General features: G+C 42.8%; 2 protein-coding genes and 1 long non-coding RNA gene across 10 annotated transcripts in view; 1 reads left to right on the plus strand and 2 right to left on the minus strand.

The window, feature by feature from the left end:
- Window positions 1-691: 691 nt before the first annotated feature.
- On the minus strand, window positions 692-10,937 carry otx1 (orthodenticle homeobox 1). Of its 2 annotated transcripts, none has more exons than XM_032553714.1 (4): window positions 10,503-10,937; window positions 8,534-8,693; window positions 8,046-8,197; window positions 692-6,743 (listed from the first exon to the last, which is right to left on the minus strand). In XM_032553714.1, the coding sequence occupies exons 2-4, from the start codon at window positions 8,628-8,630 to the stop codon at window positions 6,000-6,002; spliced, it is 993 nt and encodes a 330-aa protein (XP_032409605.1). In that variant the 5' UTR covers window positions 8,631-8,693; window positions 10,503-10,937; the 3' UTR covers window positions 692-5,999. The 2 variants fall into 2 exon arrangements, with proteins under 2 accessions (XP_032409605.1, XP_032409604.1); XM_032553713.1 differs by having other exon boundaries at window positions 8,534-8,723; window positions 10,503-10,898.
- A 1,410-nt stretch (window positions 10,938-12,347) lies between these two features.
- On the plus strand, window positions 12,348-15,349 carry LOC116713528 (uncharacterized). Its single transcript, XR_004337886.1, has 4 exons — window positions 12,348-12,903; window positions 14,592-14,740; window positions 14,853-14,930; window positions 15,236-15,349. It is a non-coding gene; the product is annotated as an uncharacterized LOC116713528 (long non-coding RNA).
- The window catches only part of ehbp1 (EH domain binding protein 1), a 166,820-nt gene continuing 159,623 nt past the window's right edge, over window positions 13,850-21,046 (minus strand). For all 7 annotated transcript variants that reach the window (XM_032553699.1, XM_032553703.1, XM_032553704.1 and 4 more), the window contains 2 exons: window positions 15,216-15,330; window positions 13,850-14,886 (listed from right to left, as the gene is read on the minus strand). In XM_032553699.1, the coding sequence (XP_032409590.1) occupies window positions 14,796-14,886; window positions 15,216-15,330 (206 nt within the window). In that variant the 3' untranslated portion in view covers window positions 13,850-14,795. The remainder of the gene's footprint in view (window positions 14,887-15,215; window positions 15,331-21,046) is intronic.

Genomic DNA, 21,046 nt, shown 5'->3' on the forward strand with positions numbered 1-21,046 from the left:
TATAGCTAATAATTTACTCCCTTATTTATCTAGAGTTATTGTTGGATAACTTTAGATTCGTATAATTTCTGAGGATCCGGTCATGAATGAAGCTGGATGATTTTAGATGTCTTCCTTTGTAAACATGTCTTTGACACTGAAGAGAAAAAGAGCTGGAAGAGGAAAAGTGGCAATCGGTTTTCACACAGGCTCTGTGTGAAACGTCGAGGCCCGCGGGCCAACAAGCCCCCATTAAGCTCTCCCAGATCTGGAAGAGGGCGAAGACAAGTTGGGACGAGGGTCTGCCGCATCCCTTTCAGATGAGATAATTCCCCTCAAATACCTTCCTAATCCATCCCTGCTCTCCAAGATGCGACTGATTTTACAAGGAAGGAGACTGGGAAGCGAGGAAGTCGTCGGGACAAGCAGCCGTCATCTGAGGTTTCATCTGAAGGGAGTGGTCTGTTTAGAAACCGCAGAGAGCTGCTGCGCTGCTACCAGACCAGTTTAGTCTGATTTTCCCATCAGGTGAAGCAAAGCAGGAAGGAAATGGTTTGATTGCTCCGTTGACCTTAGAACAGCTGTTTACTTCTGTTTTACTGCCCCGAGTTTGAACTTCTGGGACGTTTTCATCACCTGGTTCCATCTGTGGTTAGCATGCTAACAGTTTGGCGTGAGTGTAAATGCTTTGAACAAGGAACATCAACAATAATGTGTTTATCACCGTTTTAATTACATTTTTAAAGACTATACTGGTGTCCTCTTATTCACAGGTGGCTAAAACATTAGCATACAATGACTGAAAATGCTAAAGAGCTCAATCTTTGCTTTTTGTCTTACAAAATATGCACTGGGGAGAAATAGCTAGCTTCACTGCTACTCTGCAACTGCAGGAAAATATGTTGCGTCTTTTCGTAAAGTTAGTTTATGGTTCAAATCTGGCCTGATTGTTGCCTTTCCTATCTTGTTTGTTTCTCATCTCCCGTCAGCTTTCTCCCATTGAGCTGGATTGCTCTGGTAGAATTTTCTCCGGGTCAGTCAGTGAACAGAAGGAGAAGATGTGAATATTTAATTAACAGCCATTTTGTTTTGCTCTGTACATCTCTTTTCACATTGGATGATGGTTGATTACAGCACAGGCAATTTCCGAACGTCGAACTGGCGCATTATGTAAATCGCGGGTAAACATTAACAATTAGATAAAATTTTTAACTTCAGTAGAGTCCACGCCTCCAGGAAGCAATTGTTTCTCAATAGCCGAGGATCCAGACCCTCTGTAGGAATCAAAACGTCAAACAAGGGGCTAGTTTTTACCGGGCTAGTTCAAACCAGGCTAATCTGTGACAATTTGAAGTTCATTCTTGTTCACCCAAAGCAGCATAGCAAGGACAGTAGCCTCTGTAATATGCAGAGCACTTTGTCCGTGACTACCAACTTCAGAACCGATGCATTTTTGCTCTAAAGCTGTTGGAATTGCTCAACATCAAGTTATAGGGCAGATAAAGTATGTCTCAACAAATTGCTAGAGCTATGCTGTTTTTCTTTCCACACTTGTGACATTGACCAAGACAACATGATTGGCTTTTTGCTTTTGTAGTTTGTGTTCAAATGCCCATGTTAACATGTTTTATTTTGGTCACCATCGTCAATCAAAAGCTTTTAGGCCACAATGTTTTTAATCAGACTTCTTGTCAAATCCCTGCAACAATTCGACGGTGAAGAATTCCCGATGGTAATCAAGCTGCAGAAGTTGTCACACCATTTGGAAACCATTTATCAGGTACAGTTTTGTCCAACCGGTCTATCTGGTGCAAGTGGACCAGATCTCCCAGCACACTTAAGGATCAGGTAACCAGAGTCCTTTAAGTCCTCCCTACTGACAAAAACACTCCAACTCTTCATCTTCTCAGTCATATGTAGCGAGCACCAACCCCACCAGGAACTTTATGAATGCTCCTGGAGGTTTTTGGAAACTTCAGCTGTTAGACTTTGCTTTGTTTTTTTCTCATCTTGGTTTAGTTTGGATTCCAGAGGTCTTGTGATTTCTGAAACGTACAGCAAAGAAACCACAAAAGAGAACCAAAGAAACGTGCTTCCATCGAGGAAAGAGGTAGGTAACCTTGTCGGACCAAGCAGAGAAACCAGAGACGGCAGCCCGGTCTACACCCATGTCGCTGTACAGTTGACCCCAGATTAACCTCTCAGGTAAATATAATCCTCTGCATTGCTTCTCACTGCTGTAGTCAATGAAAGATGAGCGTGGAAATGGAAGGAAACGGTCCCAGCACACCCACCACTATCAAGACCTTCGAGATCTCGCAAAACTCAAAATACCGATGGATTGATTTGGCTTTGTCTTCGTTCTCTCCCTCTCTGTAGAAATATAAGCACTGATGCAAATATATAGCGCAGCCTGGTTCCAGTTCATGTTTTGGTCAAAGTGTGAACAAAATGTCAGCAGGTTCCAGCCCACAACTTCTCCAGAGGAGGAGAGGCCAAAGGGTTAAATGGTTAACAACAGGCCAGCAGCAATCGATGAGGTCACTGAACGGAGTTTGAAGTCGGCTGCGGTTTAAACCTCCTATTCACATACAGCAGGACCAGCTAACGTTCCAGCTCTCTGCAAGAAGAATCTGTATTAACGTAAGTCTGGCAAAAGCTCTGGTCGTGAGCCGCGCTGAGTTGACAACGCAGCCTCACCTTAAACCCTCTCAAAGCCCTAAAACAACATGGATGCTGCTGCCAGGAGCAGAGCCGCAGCCAAGTGAGAAACGCTGTGAGCGGACGGCGGCGTCAGCCGAGCGGCTTTTGTAAAGACGGTTTTTGTTCTCACTCTTCTTGCGTTTTAGAGTTCAGACGAGGGGCTGACGTTTCCACTTCTGCTTTCAGCATCTTGTGGTGAAACCTGATGAATCAGGCAGTGAAAGGAAAATATCTGATGGCAACAACAACAAAAGAAAACATTTGCACTCTCCTCCCCCCCTTGTTTTGTTTTGTTTTAATCACTAACATTTTTTCACAACTTTCCCAAAAAGCAACACATAAAAAGTAACTTTTAAAATTTTGATTAAGAGTTTAGGATGACTTTCTGCCTCTAACAGTTGCAAAGCAAAATTATCAAAATTATGAAACTAAAGCTGTTTTAAAAACAAATCTGTCATTTCTGTTTATGTCAGTGTTAGTTTTTGACTAAATCCTAACTTTTGATGCTATTTTATTAAACGGAAAGTTGCTCAGGAGTTTATTTGTAATTATTACAGATCTCCATAATTGTCTTTTCTTTAACCCCAAAGTTGCTGCACCAGGTTTAAATGTGCGGATGTAAGGAAGGATCCTGCGCGTAAAACACCCAAAATAATAGAAAAAAAAAGTTTTTGTTTTTTTTTTACTTTACTCTGTAGAATAATTCTCTCAAATATTTCACTCGTAGTGGTTATTTTTTCTCTCAACCGAGCTGTTAATCCGTCTTTTTCTCTTTCTGACCCTGATCCCCTTTTTTCTTTTTCTTGCACATGCAGACAAATGTTTTGTTTTGGGGGGTTTTTTTGGTCGCAGCTGCCTCATGAAAAACCTGTGGCTCCTCGCAGCTCCTCAAACGAGTCGCGCAAGATTGATCCGCAAATGTTTGTTTGATGCAAATCCGAACAAATCCGCCGCTGTTGGTGGACATTGCGCGGCGCTTGTTTGCGCGTCTTGACGCAAACACGTTTTTGATGTTCCCCGTTCGGCCGATATTGATTCAGCTGCCGCGAATCTGATCTACATAAACAGAGGCGAGAGCAGCAGCTGGACGCGCTCCCTGCAGGCGGAGAGGCCCGGATCGATCCGGCCGCTGATCTGATCAGATTTAAAGGTTTTGGGGTTTTTTTTTTTCTCGTTCCTTCTTTTTCAGCTCCTTGGCCTTTAAAAATGACGCAAACTCTTCCTCGTCACCTTTCAGTTTAGTTTGAAGCGTTTTGAAAAGGCGTCATTTAGCTAGAAGTTAAGATCATTTCACCATTTTTTGTGTGTGTGTTATAATCGTTACAAAAACATAACCTTAAAAATTAATATCTTCACCTTCTGAAGCTGCTACCCCCGCGACCCGAGCCCGGATAAGCGGAAGCAAATGGATGGATGGATGGATGGATGGATCTTCAGTTAATTTGAACTTTATAAAGCATATTTAGTCAAATATGCTTTATAAACATATTTGACAAAAAATAAATAAAAAAAAAAAAAGCAAGAGAAGAAGTTTGAGGAGAGAAAAAAAAGTTGTTTTGTTAATACGCCCATGAGTTAACAGGTTCTTCCGCTGTCTGCGGCCTCCTGCCGCCATTATCATCATCATCCTCATCATTATTATTATTATTATTATTATTTTGGTTACCGCTCGCCGTCTTTCTGTTGCCTGTGAGAATAAACGCATCAAACACACTTCTTACATGCGACCCCCCCTTAACCTGGCCCCACCTCCGCAATTACCGCATCAGAGGCCCCGAGATTCCTGCGGGTTATTTTGGAGAAACCAGGAGTAATTATCACGCAATTACTGCGCTGCATTCAATTACGCCTCGATCAAATGTCTTCCGGCTTCCTCCTTTTTTCTTCTTCTTCTTTTAAACGGCAGAGTCAAAATAAAAATAAATAAATACCCTTAGCCTCCCCAAAGCAAGGAGAGACGTTGGTGTTTCAATTTAAGGCGGGCAGAGAGGATTAAACATCCGCTCTCTAAAATGGAAATGCGGGGCCCTACATGCGTTCAAGGCTTGTTTTAATTACGCACTAATTTGCATTTACCCCGCTGTAATTAGAGAGAAACAAAATAAACAGGCCTTTAAATAAAAGTGTGACTAGTTCAAATGAGAGAAAACAGCAGTGTGGATTTTTGTAATTTTCGGATGTACAAGCATCTAAAAATAAATAAATAAATTATAAAAAAAAAAAGCTCCCCGCCGGGAGTCAAACTGAGACAGAATCCACTTATGGAAAATTAATTTGGACTTAAGGGATCTTTATTGGATGAACATGTATGCAAGTGTGGTTGCCTTTGAGATACATTCAACATCTCACTCTCTTATTGGAGCATTAAATCCACATTTCCCCCCTCCAATAATAATAATAATAATAATAAAATAAAACACAAAAAAAAAAAAAAAATACTTTGACCCCACAATTAAGCCAAGTGCTGCGGTTCAAACATGTCCACTGTCACCACAATGCTCAAGAGAGGAGATCTGGTTGGAAGATGGAGAGGCTGGAATAACGTTTGGTCTGACGCCTTTTTGTTAAATCCAAGACATCCAAAAGTTTTAAGTTTTTTTTTTTCTGAATAAAACCCCCATGTGAAAAAACGCAACTTCATGGCCAATTTGTCATCTTTGGAATATTTAGAAAGATTTACATAGCGTGGGTTTTTTTTTTTTTTTTTTCCTCCCAAAGTTGTTATAAACAATTTTAAATTCAGAAAAAGAAAAAGAAAGAAAGAAAAACAAACAAAAAAAAAAACTAAACATGGTCACTGTAACTGACCCAAATAGTATTTACATATTTCAGCTCCGTGATGCAGCTGACTAAAAATCTCTGTTGTCCTAAAATAACAAATTTTGAGAAATAAAAACTGTACAGAATCTGATAGGGGTTGGAGGTGAAAGGGGCAGGAGGGCAGTTTGTTTCCCCGTCAGTGCAACGGAGGGGAAAATATTCCTCCCGTCCAGAGGGCTGGTGGTCGAAGGAGTTTGTCCGAGTCGTGTTTTGTAGAACAATTTAAGCTCCTCCACATTTTTAGAAATCGCCTCAAAGCTGCTCCTGATGCTCAACAGGATTTTTTTTTTTTTGTAATTTTTTTCTTCTTTTTTTTCTCTATAATACGGAGGACAAGTGGGGAGAAGAGCAGTTCGACTGCTGAGCATGTCGTTATGGTTCATAAACTCTTTGTTTTTAATAACAAGCAACAAACTAATAGAAGAGGGGGCAGCAGGAAAAGAAGCCAAGAAGAAAAACAACAACAAAAAAAAAAAAAAAAAAGTTAAAAAGCTGAATCACAAGACCTGGAACCTCCAGGAGGCCTGGTCTTTGTAGTCCAAGCAGTCCGTGGCATTAAAGTTGAGTTTCCACGACGAGGCCGCCGTCTGCTCTTTGTAATCCAGGCAGTCGGAGGAGTTGAAGGCCAGGCCGGAGCCGCCGTAGGCCTGGTGGTGGTGGTGGTGGTGCCCCGATGACTGGCTGATGTGGTGGTGCGGGTGGCCGGACATGGAGGAGGCCGTCATGGGGCTCAGCTGGTGGGGGTGGTGGTGGGAGTGCATGGGCGCCAGGTAGGAGCCACAGTCTACGCTGCTGAAGTAGGAGCTGGAGGGGCCCGGGTAGCCCTGGCCGTAGCCCGGCGTCTGGTTGTAGGACATGGGGTAGGAGGTGGCGGCGGCGGCCGAGCCCGACACGGACCGCTGCATGCAGGAGGCGTTGGACGGGGGTCCCGGCTCGGGAAGCGGGGCGACGGCAGGCGCGGGGGCGTTTCCCGGAGAGATGGCGGGGCTCCAGATGGAGGAGACGGTGCTGATGGAGGTAGAGGTGCTGCTGAGCGCGGCGGGCCCCGTGTGGTTGGTGGACGAGGTGGAGGAGGAGGAAGAGCCGGCGCTGGACACGGCGGGAGGAGTGAACTGACCGCTGCTCTCCGAGCCGGTGCTCTCCCGGGCCGGAGAGGACTTCTTCTTGGGCGGCCTGGCTTTGGCGCTGCTGCCGCTCTGCTGCTGCTGGCGACACTTGGCCCTCCTGTTCTTGAACCACACCTGTACGCAAAACAACACACACACACAAAAACACACACACACACACACACACACCAAGCAGGAGTTACCAACCACCATGAAACAAATAAAGGGAAAAACTCCTAGGCCATGCTGGGAGTACATTATGGAGGAAAATTGAGGGTTATTATCCATCAAGGTTCATTTCCACCTCGGCCCCTTGGCTTGGATCAGCCAGGGGTCTAATTTCATACCTTGTAGACGGCTCTAAGATAACAGGCTATTGAGTTTCACCACACAGTGGGGTAACTCTAGAGCACTGAGAGGGTAGGATCTTGTCGAGCATTTTGTTTCACACACACATTCTGAAAATAACTCAAACTGTGAGACGGCGGCCTCGGCTCCCCCCATTATGTCTTTTAAGAGTAGTATTTGTCTGGCATTGTGCTGCAGCGGTTAAATGTGTGTGCAGTATTTCCAGGGAACGGTCTTGTTCTTCCTGCATTTCAGATCAAATTACAGCAAACATCAACCTGCTTAATATATATGTATATATATATATATATATATATATATATATATATATATATATATATATATATATATATATAGACACACACACAAAATACACTGTTAAAGTATGAGCATTCATGAGCAAATATGCAGAATATTATGAAGTTTTTCTGTTGGCTAAACTAAAGCAGTGCAGGTAAATCAGGCAGACCAAACCCCCAGCATAATAATCCAGTTCTATAGCCTCTAATGTAAAGTGGTTACAGTAACGTTCCCATTGACTAATGAGCCAATCTTTTACTACCATTAATTAATTTAGTCATAAGTTAAGCTCTTATTGCTTTACTGGCTCATTACTTGACTCAGAAACTGTCCAATCACAAAATTAATCTAAAATACTGGGGAAAAAAGAAAAAGGAAAAAAAAAAAAAAGAAAAGAGTTTCCTCATTCAGGTTTCTCGGATTTTAGTAATTAATTATTAATTATCTTAAGAATGTATAGAGAAGGGATTCTGTGATATTTTTGTGCGTGAAAATGAGGAAAGTATTAAAGATAATCTGGGATATAAACTAGCTGGCTGGCCAACGGTAACGATTACCCGATGAATGTTCTGGATTAAATGACGTCACTAACAGTAAAAAATAATCTCATTCATGCTCTTTACAATTTATTAATAATATTAAAACGGTGAATTTTTCTGGGTGCAATAATAAAATATGTTTGTTATAAAGTGAATATAGCCTAAAATTACAACTTGCTTCATATTTTTTTAATTATTCATCCCCCCCCCCCCTCCCCTCCTGAATTCGGGATGTCTTATTTTAATTCACCTGAACTCGGGACTCCGGCAGGTTGATCTTCAGCGCCACCTCCTCCCGCATGAAGATGTCCGGGTACCGGGTTTTGGCGAACAGAGCCTCCAGGACGTCCAGCTGCGAGCGGGTGAAGGTGGTCCGCTCCCTCCGCTGCTTCCTGGGAGTCGCTGCGGGGGGGGAGAAACAGGCGCAGGAGGACGAAACGCGGTGAACCAAACGCTGGACACTCAGTCACAGACGTGTTGTGAAGTTAAAATAAAAGCCGAGCTGGTTAAACTGCAGCCAAACAGTTTCATTTGAACTCACTGTCTGAAGACCTTAAAACAAATTTAGAGTGTATTTTTTCACACATTACCTACATTTTCCCAAATAAATAGTCCACTGGTAAAAAAAAAAAAAAAAGCGCGAGCAATTACAGCAGCTAAACTAAGCAGCTAGCTTAATTAGTTTCTCCGGTTCTCGAGCAGCTTTAACGGCGTTAACCAAAGTGCCGGGGCTCCTACCTGGGTACCCCACCGAGGGGTGCAGCAGGTCCATGGCAGCGCCGCTCAGCCCCAGGCCGTTGACCCCATAGGGGGGCTGTTTGAGGTAGGACATCATGCTACAGGCGGTCACTGCTCCACCCAGCTCAGGCCAGTGGTTCAGCTTCCCCCGATGCTGCAGCTTGACGGAGCAGGGGACCGATTCAAGTTACTGCACAGAGAATAATGATAATAATAATAATAATAATAATAATAATAATAATAATAATAATAATAAGTTTAAGCGAGGCCTTTTTGTCTGAAATTTGCCTGACATTCAAGCATAAATATTATGGCGTTAATTGGTCTTACAAAAAATTACATTTTTATATTGGCCTTTTTTTTTTTTTTTTTTTTGGGCAACTTAAGCTGAAAGACAATTAAATACAAACATCAAAATAAATAGTTTTATGTCTCCATAGCAGTAGGATAATAAACACAGGATACATTGCACTGTTTAATCATCACGCTCTACAAACACAAGTATTAGTCGTTTATCAGGTCTTTCATGAAGAAAATAATAAACAACAAAAAAAGTTGACGTGTGTTTGACAGCCTCCACAACTCACTTCTTAAAAACAATTTTAAAAAAAACAGGATTTATAATAATATCCCTGTTTTAAATAGTGAAAGAGGATGAGAGGAGCTGGAGGATCCCTGCAGGTGATTTCCGTGTTAATTTGGTTAGATTACAGCAGCATTTATCTCCATTTATATGACTGTAATTATCCACAGCATTTTCCCAGCAACTATTTCAAATGATATAATTTACAACTTAAAAAAAAATACTCTTTAAAAATGCGTGAAATGCTCTATAAAACAAACTTTCACACACAAAACAAAACAAAAAAAAACCTGCAGCTCAGCCGAGTCAAACTCCAGTGTGTGTGTGTGCGTGTGTGTGTCATGGTGTGTGTTGAGTAGCTCTGCTCTGACAAAACACTTTGCACGTAATATAAAATATAAGTAGGTCACGGATGAGTTTGATATTATATTAATGATGCAATCAGGAGCCTTTCTGGAAATTGGTCCTTATTTTGAATTTTTTTTTTATTTTGTTATTTTTCTTTTTTTTTTTTTTTAAACCACAAGCAGGATCCCCTGCAGCCATTTGCATTAAAACACACACAGGGAGGCACTCCGTCTAAAACGTGCAGTAAATAAATAGAATAAATTAATGCAAACCAGATTTAAAAAAAAAAAAAAAAAAATGAAGACACATTTACTCCATAGAAATTTGTAATTTTGTAGACGTGCTTAACCCGAAGGTGTTTAAATTCACTCCACTCTGAATCAGTTCCAGAGAGAATAAAGATTTTAAGCAACTCGTCTGGACTCGCACAATCCAGAATTCCCCGCAAAATCTCAACCCAAACGCAGCGCTGCGGGGTGACGCGTGGATTAAATTATTTCTAACAATCAGGGGCCTGACTGGCCGAACCGAACCGAACCGAACCGAAGCCCAGCCAAGACCGACGTGTATTGCAGTCGTGGCGGGCCGAGGAGGAGAGGAGAAGAGAAGAGGGGACGACATCTCGGTGCAAATGAACTCCATTAGAATTTAGATTAGACCTCCGGGGAGAGAGAACGAGCTTCACAAGGGCTCTTATCAGCGAAATAAATTAACAAAAACCAAAACACGCCTCTCCCAATTATCTACAGAGTGCTTCACACGCTTTAATGGCCAATTGCGCTCAGAAAGGCAAAAAAAAAAAAAAAAAAAAACTCAAAGGGAAGAATTGGAATTGAAATGTGAAAATTATCTTCGCTCCTGGAGGAAAGTTGATTCGGCTGCAGCTGAAAGTTCTTCACTTTGCGGCATTAATTGATATGTCTGCGGAAAATTCTTACGCAAATTGAATTAGGTTCTGTCACCAAAACTAAAAAGAAAAAAAAAAAAAAGAAAGTTGAAGTATTAAAAGTGAGGGAGAAATAAAAAAACAAACTTTACCTTGTTTTACTCCTTCCTTCCTTCCTTCTTTCCTCCCGAGCCCTCGGACCGCAAGAGGCGAGTAAAATTATCCAGTAGGAGGAAACCTGCCGAAGACTTGCTCAAAACCAAACAGTGCGCAAAGCCAGCGGCATCACGGGATATATGTATATATATATATATATATATATATATATATATATTTTTTTTTTTTTTTTTTAAGGAGGCGCAGACGGGCTCAGCGCGTCCTCGCCGCGGTTCCGGGCGTTTTTACGGCCGCACAAATCAAACTCATTTGCTTTTTTCAGGGGGGCTCGTCGTCGTCTGTCAGGCTGTTAAAGGTGATTTCTAATGGAGACGGATGGAGATTGATCACCTTCTCTCCGCCCCGCGCCTCTATGAGCGGAGGATCACCTGCGGGATCCGCCTCCCGCAGCCAATCACAGAGCGGCTGCGGCCGTGACGGACGGCGCGGGCCGCCAATGAGCGCGCGGAGGCAGACATTGGGGAGAAGTGGGGCGGCGAGGGGAGGACACCGCCTCCTTTTCTCCCACCACGCACCCCTCCACCTCCCGCTGCACCTCCTCCACCGACCGATCCCGGAGAGCAGGGGGAAGCAGCTCGGAGGCTTTTTATGGAAGATGGAAACGATTCAGAGGCCCGCAGCAGCAGCGGGCCTGCCGCTCCGCTGTGCGCCAGAGTGAGTGCGCAAACTGGAACCAACTGAATCTAGAGGAAGACGCAGGCAAGGAGGTGACAGAGCACTTGAAATAAAACTAAACATGTGGGATTTTATTTTATTGACAGAAAATGCCATTGTTGTTGTGTTTTTTTTTTAAAGCGTCACATCATCTGCAAATCTGGGGTTTTTATACCAAACGTCTAGAAATAACGGGGGGAAATTTTGCCATTTTGAGGCTCAAATTCGGTTCTGTTTTTATTTTTTTTTAATCTCCTTTTCAAAACTGTTTCCCATCTTTAAAAAAAGAAAAAGAAAAGAAAAAGTGGAGCGATGAAACCAGGCGGAGAGAAGTTAAATTTATCCATTTTGATTTTTATTGATACCCCCCCTCCCTCTTTTTCCCTCTTTTTCTCCCTCCTCTACACACTCACACACAGAGACAAATCTCATGAATATTAATGAGGTTTAATCCCCATTTAGAATTACATTTGAGGATGTTTGACGTAAAGTTTAATAGGGAAAGACCTCCAACTCACTGCGGAGGAAAGCGGGTTAAAAAAAAAAAGAAGAAGCAGAAGCTGGAGCCGCTCGAGCACGTTGATGTTTTAAAAAAGCAAAACCTTTTAAGATGAATACGTTTGAAATTTCCGTCCATTTGTTGTTGAAGGTCAAAACAGGAAGAAGAAAAAAAAAAACCGCGGATCTCTTAAATGCAGAATAAACAAAATGGAGTCAAGTGAAAGGGTGGAAATTACATCTTTACGCGTTAAAGCAGAGCACGCACGAGGACTTTGACTAGACAGATAAATGCTGCAGGTTGTGTGTCGAGGCCCGCAGTGGTGATGCTTAAAAGGCGGCTTTTTTTTTTTTTTTTTTTTTTTAAACGCAGCCGCGCAGGATCAAATCAGATCAAAATCAGACATGAAAGAAGCAGGGGAGAAATGAAAGGTGATTTGAAAGAGGTCAAACCCTTCCCCGAACCTTTTCTGCATTTTATTTCTGAAGTCCAAGCAGTCAGAGGCCCGCCAAAGATCCAAATACCAGCACCCCTCCTGTTCACACCAGCACACACACACACACACACACCCACACAGAGGCTCCGTTAAATTATGCAAAAAGGCCATTCAACAAATATGGCCTTCCCAACACAAAAGAGACGGCTTATTCTGACATTTCCCCTCACATTTCTTGTTTTCCCCCCCCCCCCTCTTCCTTTTCTCGATGTGAGACCTCCAGATAAACCCCCCTGAACAAGTATCAAGTTATCAAGTTGCACCAAGCTTTTTGTAATAAGAGCATTTTGTCTAATCCCAAATTGCAGTTGAATTTTCTTAATGCTGAGCTGGTAAAGCCTGGGATTAGAGCGGAGGAGAGGAGAGGAGAGGAGGAGGGGGTGGGGGGGTTGAAAAGTTTTGTCCCTTCAGCCGGGAGGATTGGAAGAAGCTCGGATCTGCGGGGATGTTGTCGGTGCTTATTAAAACGATGATGCATAAACCTCAGAGTGGCTTGTTGCGGGAAGCTTCGGGTTCCCGTCGCACGGAGAGCTCCGGAGCTCCCGGCTCCCGGCGAGCTGCGGAGGCCGACCGGCGCGCAGCACCTGTCGGGGGGAAACGCAGCGAAGGTCCCGCCGAAAGGAGACTGGATCCAGATGTTTTTCCCACCCGTTTATTATTATTTTTTTTTTCCCCTGCACCTGGAGCATTAATAAATTGTCCATAACCAGTGAGTGGAGCCGCAGAGGTAAGTCAGAATCATTTCAGGCGTTCATTTCTTTTCAGATTGTGCGATTTGAGCGCAGCTTTAATGAGGCGAATTTCCTAAATGAACCAAAACGAGCTCAAAACTTCGACAAAAAGTTCAGTTTGCCGCCTCTATAATTATGTATATTTCTTTTTGAAAAAGTGTTTGAAAACCGAAACAAGTTAGAACAGAATAAATGTACTTTAAATGTGGAGTATTATTTTAACGCCCTCACAGCCGGAGTGTAAAACAAAGCGCCTCGGGGGACGCGCCGTGCGTAATGTGCGCGCAAAAAAAAAAAAAAGAGTCGGTCCCAAGCAGAGAAGAAACAGATCAGCAAATTAATCTGAAAGTATCAGAGAAGTCGAGGAGGACGTCTGCTGTCACAACCGATTTCACCGCTTTAATCGCGGATGGGAGGTTCTGCCTGCGGGGACGGAGCGGAGGGTTAACCCGCGCTCATCCTGCAGCCGCGGCCCCGTTTCCCAGAGACACGTTTCACAGGTCATCTCGGTTTGACATCAGGGAATAATGCAGCTTAAAAAAAACAACAAAAAAACAATGTCATCTTAAAAAGGTAAATATAAAACGATGTAAAGTTTTCTCGGTTCTCTCCAGGTTGGCTCAAATGTCTCAGACGCGTTCAGCAGCAAACCGGACAGAAAACAAAACCAAAAAAAAAAAAATAGACTCGTTTTAAAAAATATCCTTCAGTGGAAAGTGTTCAGAGTGAAATCCTAAACGCAAATTTATAGGAAAACAGCAGGAGATTTGAAGAAAGGAAGTTGATGAAGGCTAGTTCATCAGGTGATAAATTGTGCATTTATTAAGTATCCAAAATAGACGAATAGTAGAGATCATAGCGAACAATAAAACATCTATAATGCTCACCTTAAAAAAACCTAAATCTGCTTTAGAGTGACACAAAACACGCCAGACACGCTGCTGTGGAGTATGAAATCATAAGGACTTTATTACTGGAGACTTGGGTTATGACTGGAATAAATAATCAGATAAATGTTCACAGGTAAAGGACGTGTGGAGCTCTAAGAGATACAAATGGAAGCAACATCTTTTTCTCTCTCTTCCAAAAACAATAAATAGGAACCAAAATTAGCTGAGCAAAGAAACAAACACACACACACAAAAACAAAAACATGAAACATGACAGAGTATCACCCACAAGCAGCTTGTGGGACAAACAATAAATAATAAACATATCTGCTGTTTCAGACTGTAGGGGATTCAAATGAGGAGCCAGAAAGCAGAAAAATGAAGGAAATATACAATAACTTTTTTCTAAACTATTTCTTTTGGTTTGAAGCCAAGACAATAATAATAATAATAATAATAATAATAATAATAATAATAATAATAAAACAACAGGAAAGATTTATGCAAGATTTATAAACAGTAATGCAGTTAAGATATTTTACAAGTATAAAGTGAAGCAACTAAATGTCAAGTAAGCTCAAAAAATCACGTCTTGTTTCTTTTCTTCTTTAAAAAACACTTAATATCTGAAGATGATGATGATGATGATGATGATGATGGGAAATATCCCCCTCATCAAACCCAGCTGTGCTGTACCTCTGGTGTCCTCATTCTGCTCTGCGCTCTCCATCTTGAAAACATATTTATATTACATAACGGTACCGTGTTTTTTTTTGTTGTATTTTTTTTCCAAGAACGGGGAGTTAAAATGGAGAAGAAAAAAGAAAAGAAGTGGAAACTGCGATTCGGTAGAAAGTTGGTGCAAAGTTTGAGTCTCTGCTTGTCAAAGTGGACTTAAAAACCTCGTCAGGATTCTACGAGCTGCTATGAAACAATAGGAAAAGTGAGGATGTTCATGATGTTACATTTCTTTAATCGGCTACATTTTGTTGGTTTGATCACTGAAGGACACACTTCTCCTCTTTCTTGGCCATCTTGCCTTTGTTCTGCTCCAGCGTCCTCTCCAGGTGCTCGTCCTCCGCCTCGGCCCTGTGGACCACAAACATCAAAACGTCACGAGTCCCGAAGGAGCTGTGTGTGTGGGGGTGTGCGGGCGTGTGTGTGTGTGTGTGTGGTGGGGGGATGAAGTGGTGCCATGGTGGATTCGTGCCAGGGGCCACACTCTGACCTTTCACCCTTCCTGGCACCACGGATCTGGAAGAGATCCCACCCCCAAAGGTGGGGTCGGACCAACCGGAGTACCAGTGGGGGGATAAAAAAAACAAAAAAGAAAAACCGGCACCGGAGGCTTTGAAAACCCCTCATAGCTTTAAACCGTTTTCATACAACGTTTTTTGACTGCTCTGTAAGTAACTCACTCTTTCTCCTGGGCGTCCAGGTCCCGGACCAGCGCGTCCCGTTTGTTGACCAGTATGACCAGTTCGTCCAGCAGCAGCTGCTCTCGTCTCTTCTGGGCTTCGGTTTTCTGCCAGTCTGCAAAAATCAGAGGAAGCTTCAGACTTTTGACACCTGAAGGAAGAAAACGTTACGTCACACTGAGTGGAAAAAAACGTCATCTCTACAAAACCGACGTCTTTAAAGAGAGATTCCCAACTTCAGGAGTTTGAACGGTGAACCCGCGGGTCAAAGGTCGTCCTGTTGGACCGAGCTGAGGATCAGTCGAGACACACTCCGTTCTGAGCAAACGTCCTTGAGGCGTATTGTCACAGCGATGTGCAGCTTTGACGCGCATGGAGATACAAGGACTCACGCTCCCACAGGACCATGCTGCCACCGTGAAGGCCCAGGTATTGATCAGAGAACTGAAAATGTTTGATCAGAAGGAAATCCTCGTGTTTCAGCCTGAATGAAGACATTATCAAGTCATGTAGTGATGATTTGGGTGAAAATTGAAAAGAATTAATTTCCTGATCAGTTCCTTTAAATAAACAAGCAGGTGAGCCCCTCCCCCCCTCACAACCCCCTGACTCTAGCCTCAGTTCTCTAGGGACTTTCCAGGAAGGGGCCCCACGGGGCCCAGGTGGGACCCTGATCCAAATCCCCTCAGCCTCCCGCAGGAGGGGGGGCTGCCTACAGGGGAGCACCCACTTCCCCCTGGGGCTCAAATATCCGCCTCGGCTCTATGTTCAGCCGCCACCGGGGGCAGCGCTACGCCCTCCCTCCGCCCCCCCCCAAAAAAACAGGAACATCACCACAAGGTTTCTGTGCGATTTTAACAAATCCTCCGCACGTTTCTCCAACACACCCTGATCCGAAGTCGCCTCGGCTGAAGAGCGCCAACGTCAGAGTGTGCAGATTTATTTGGCTGCTTTGCAGCTTAAGGAGAGCAGGATATCTTCAGCTTCTCTGCAGCCCTACACACACACACACACACCCACACACACATATCCCAGAGAGAATCCAAACACAGCACCGCACTGCTTCTGTAGGCTAACTTCTCTCTATCAATATTGATCCCAGAGGAATAGGAATGTTGTGAATTGTCAGTCCTAAAATACGTGAGCTTTATTAAAAATAAATATCCACCCCCCGCCTCCCCCTTTGTTGAGTCAAATTGCAGCAGTTAGACTGCGTGTGTGTCTGTGTGTGTGAGTCCTGCTGGGCCCAGTGTGTTGGTCCTGAAAGGTTTGCTCTCTCCTGATTGGCCCTGCTCGTGCCTTTGAAGTCAGCTATAGAGCGAAACAAACACACTCCCAATATTTGGCTCTCAGCGTCTTCCGGCAAAATTACAAAATCTCACAAAGTGTTTTTGGTCTCGTTTCCACGTCAAATGTCTTTGTACAAGACAAAACTAAGTCATAAATAACTTTTTTAGCAAGATACAGAAGCTTGTTTTTAGTCAATACTCCCTCAATATTGATGAAAATGTTCTAGTTCCATTGACAGATTATTTTGTTTTTAACACGGGAAAATGTCTTATGATAAGTGAAATAATCTGCCAGTGGAACTGATACTTTTTCATCAATATTAGGGAATTAACCCAAGCTCCTGCTTTTTGCTGAAAAGTTACTTATGAGTTAGTTTTGTCTTATTTAAAGTGTGCTAAAACATTTGGAGTAGAAAGTAGAGCAAAAGCCTTTATTAAATTTACACTGTCGTCGTCAAACTCCTCAGAAATGTGTCTAAACTTGCTTCTGAGCGCTGATAGTGTCTCGTCTTCTTCTGTTGTTGCTGTTGACTCCAGTGGTAATTTAGGACGGAGAGAATGTGGGCTGAACTGGGACACAGCGAATCCGATGAGTCATCGGGTTTAGATAATTGTGCGACAGGAAGTCGTCACACCTTTCCCACGGCGTTTCCCCCCCCCGATGTGCCGGCCCACAGAAAGGGAAGGAAAGAAATTCATCTGAAAACTTCCTGCCAAACCGCAAAGGTTTAAAAATGTCCTCCTCCTTCAAAGCAGTGGTGAGCCAAAAAGCCAAACCCTGGTTGATTCTTGAAGGGGAAGAGCTAAAGAGGGCTGAGGGAGTTTGGGGGGGTTGTCAATCACGTCCAGCAGAGCCCCGCCCCCCTCATTAGGAAGGTAAACAATAAAAAGAGCCGATGAGAGACGTGACCAGGCAACACCAGAGCGGGGCAGGCTGGGTAACCAGAGACAGAGGAACAAACAAAACACCCTGCAGCCCCCCGATACGCCCCGCCCCCTCCATCAGAGCGAGAGGGAGAGAGAGTTGGAGGTAGAGGGAGGTTCAGGACTCAGGAGGTGTTCAGATGAACCTCACTGAGCGCGCCAGCGGTTACCATGTGAGCCTCAGCATTACACACAAGAATGCGCCGGTTCAAATCCGTACAAAACCCTCGCGCCCCCTCCACACCCACCACCACGGCTCTCACCGCCGCTAAATTTATTCAAGAGCGCAAACTGGTCCGAAGCCCGGCGAGACTGTCCGGCATGCAGCCGCCTGCCTCGCTCTCCGGCACAAACCAAACGCGACGACAAAACGTCAAAGCAGCGGGAGCCGAGATCTCCTGAGAATTTTTTACAAGCCACAAGCGCTGAAATATCAACGGATTCCCCGTCGTCCCTCATCCCACTTCTGCGGGGAAAAAAAAAAAAAAAAGGCCCCGCAAGGCTGGGGCTGGGAGAAGGCCGAGCGGGAGTCAGGAGACAAAAAGTGTCAGTGAAGTTAAAGAAAGACGGCAGGCAAAGGAAAACGTCTGGTAGATCAAAACAGATGCTTCCGCTGCATCACATGCAAAATGTAACGGAGAGAAAAACTAACGTTTGTTGATAGAATCTCTTCAGGAGTTCAAGTTTAGAAAAATCAAGCTAGGTTCTGCAGTTTCACACCAAACCACGACTTCTTTCCACGACCGATTCAGTTTGGAAAACGCAACAAGATTTGTAACATTTAAAATAGTGTTGAAAACAAAGTGTCAACATCATCACTCCAACCGATGCCATTAGAAAGACGATACTTTTTACTAAGTTATTCTAAACAATACAAACTGCTTTGATCCATAATTCCACATCAATGATACAGAAAATAGAATTAAATATGTAAAATGTGCTTTTTGTTGAGCCTTTACACATTATACTTTACAGACAACTTCCATTTTATATATATTTTATATATTTTTATATATATTTTAAATACATTTTTACACATCATAAATCCATTAAAATCAATAGAAAACAGCTGGGAAAAACATTTTTGTCTTCATACAGCAAAGGTGTAACTTACACAATTTCATATATATATATATATATATATATATATATATATATATATATATATATACACAAACAATCTTTGACAGAATTTTTCTTTTTTTTTTAGTATTTTTAAAGTAAACTTTACTGATGCAGGCATAAACGAGTGTTTGAGAAAATAAAGTTTTCCACCAACGTTGCAGCTAGCTGCAGAAAACTTATTAGGAAACAAAAGGAAGCATCAATAAGAATCATGAATAGAAAGATTTTCCAACTTATAGATGTGAATCTGATTAGGTTTACGATCTGGAATATTTTGTATTATCCAGGACAAATCCAGAGAACATTGTCATCCAGATGTGAGATCAGATTAAACCTGGGCTGGTGTGAGATTAGAAAATACCACAGTGTTACGGTATTTACAAAATAAATTTACAAAACTGCTCAGCAGTAATTTATCTTGCTCAAAACTGAAAAGAAGCAATTTTCTACACAATAACAAGCACCCTTCTTATTAATGTGTAGTCCACAGCAACAGGTGGGGAAGGTGCAATGCTGCGCTATACTAACAGAGTTTTCACTGATTTGAGGAATCTCTATACTTTAAAAAAACTGGGCTGTAGGAACAATGTGAAGGAACGTGCTTTGAAAACCTTGACACCGGCTACAGTTTGTAAAGAAAGAATCTGATTTGTATATCTAGAAAACATTTGAAAACAGGCGTGAAGCTGGACGACCTGCAGGATTTTAACTCCTGTTCAGAACATTCACTGCTGGAAGATCCAACATGTAAATGATTTCAATCATATCTAATTGTAACTAATAACAGGCCGTCTGTGATTCCCCATGAAGACGTTTGTTGTCATCGGTTTCAGTCGACTCGGCGCTGAAAGAGTCGGTAACATCATCAAAAGTCGCCCATGTGATCGGATTGCATAGTGCACCTAATCAATCAGGGTCTGAAGCACACCGCCCCGATGTGTTACAAAGCCCAAATAGATTTACAAATGATGTGGGGCGTGTGTGTGTGGAGAGGGATAAGCTCTTGCATAGGATTACATATTGATTTTAAACGTATAAAAAAAGGCTTATCATATCAAACCGTAACAGGAAAAACTCAGGGACCCAGCTATGCATAAATCCCTTTTATACAGCAAGAGGGTGTCCACTTTAAAACACACACACAGTTCTTTACAGCGAGCCAAGACACCGCTTTGTGTGTGTGTGTGTGTGTATCCAAACATAGGTGTGAGTCGGTAAGCAGATAAAGAGGGCATGGTGGATCAATTTTGCGGCAGGGAGATGAGAGTGTGGCATACAGATGGCGTTTCCCCGCCTGGCATCACCTCAACATGGTGCAAAGAGGTGGTTATCACTGAGCATGCTCAGAATGACATCAGCAGAAGGCTGGAGATCTTCGCTTGCCCCGATGTCTCACTACCAGTGATGTCAGTAACACGTTACTGACGTCAGAAAACGTTTTTCAGTAACGAGTAATCTAACGCGTTGCTATTTCAAATCCAGCAGTCAGACTACAGTTACTTATAGAAATCACTGTGCGTTACTGTCTTTTTTTGGAATTTAATTGTATATATACTGTATATTTCCTCTACGAATCTTGTCGAGTGACCGACGTCTCTATGCGACAGTATCTGCAGCGACAGAAACGTGAACAATGGAGGGAGGAGGGAGATGCGCATTTGTTGGTAGAAAAACAGGAACTATTTTGAGTTTCTGTCGCCAAGTCCGATTATCATAAGCGGCTATGGGCTTTTAAAAAAAAATTTTTAAAGTCGCTTGCAAATGTAATGAGTCGCGGGTTGCGCCTTTTTGGGCTCGTTTTTGAACGTGAAGTTGCTCATTTGGGCTTGGAAATAAGCAGAGACTCATAAGAAATCCCAGAATTTGTCCGTCATTAAGGTAGTTTTACTCAGGCTCTCCCTGTCCATCATTTCCCGGATGATCCGTCCCGCTGTGTCTTTGTTAATGTCAAGTTAATAAATTACCTGTGAATGACGTTGAGCTACCCAGAAAATTGCAAACATCGAGACTAATATGAACAGAGCAATAAAAGTGAAAACAGCCACCAATGAACGAGTCCCTAAAGTTGTGCAACTAAACGCCATTATAATTATTAATATTAAGATAAGTGTCACAAATCTGTGCAGCCATCTGAATTGTGGAGCCGCAGGAGGAGTTCTGAGCTCTGACACCAAACGCAGGGCCGTAACAGACAGGGTGGAGGCTGGGGGGAGGATGGGGGCTTTAAAATCCTTCTTAGAGTTTTCCAGACAATAGTGGACCACACAAAAACACACACATTACTAACAGGTTCTTTGTACTGTTGTAACCATTAAAAAATCTTCTCTTCAGTTCAACCTTATAAGTGGAGACACATTGTTGATGTTACCATTATAAAATAACTTGCAATTAAGTATTGGCAAAGATCAATGTAATTTTCACATTGTTGTTGTTAGCAGCTGCTGAAAGTAACTAAAAAAGTTACTTTTAATGTAACTTAGTTACTTTCCAAAT

This window comes from Xiphophorus hellerii, chromosome 22 (assembly GCF_003331165.1).
Source record: "Xiphophorus hellerii strain 12219 chromosome 22, Xiphophorus_hellerii-4.1, whole genome shotgun sequence".
NCBI classification, from domain to species: domain Eukaryota; kingdom Metazoa; phylum Chordata; class Actinopteri; order Cyprinodontiformes; family Poeciliidae; genus Xiphophorus; species Xiphophorus hellerii.

What these genes read in the sequence shown, in the direction of transcription:
- otx1 (XM_032553714.1), bottom strand. Translation starts at nt 8,630, where the DNA reads ATGATGTCCTACCTCAAACAGCCCCCCTATGGGGTCAACGGCCTGGGG. An exon ending in CCCCTCGGTGGGGTACCCAG is followed by an intron (nt 8,198 to 8,533) that starts GTAGGAGCCCCG and finishes CCCCCCCCGCAG; the next exon opens with CGACTCCCAGGAAGCAGCGG. An exon ending in TGCCGGAGTCCCGAGTTCAG is followed by an intron (nt 6,744 to 8,045) that starts GTGAATTAAAAT and finishes TTTTGCGTACAG; the next exon opens with GTGTGGTTCAAGAACAGGAG.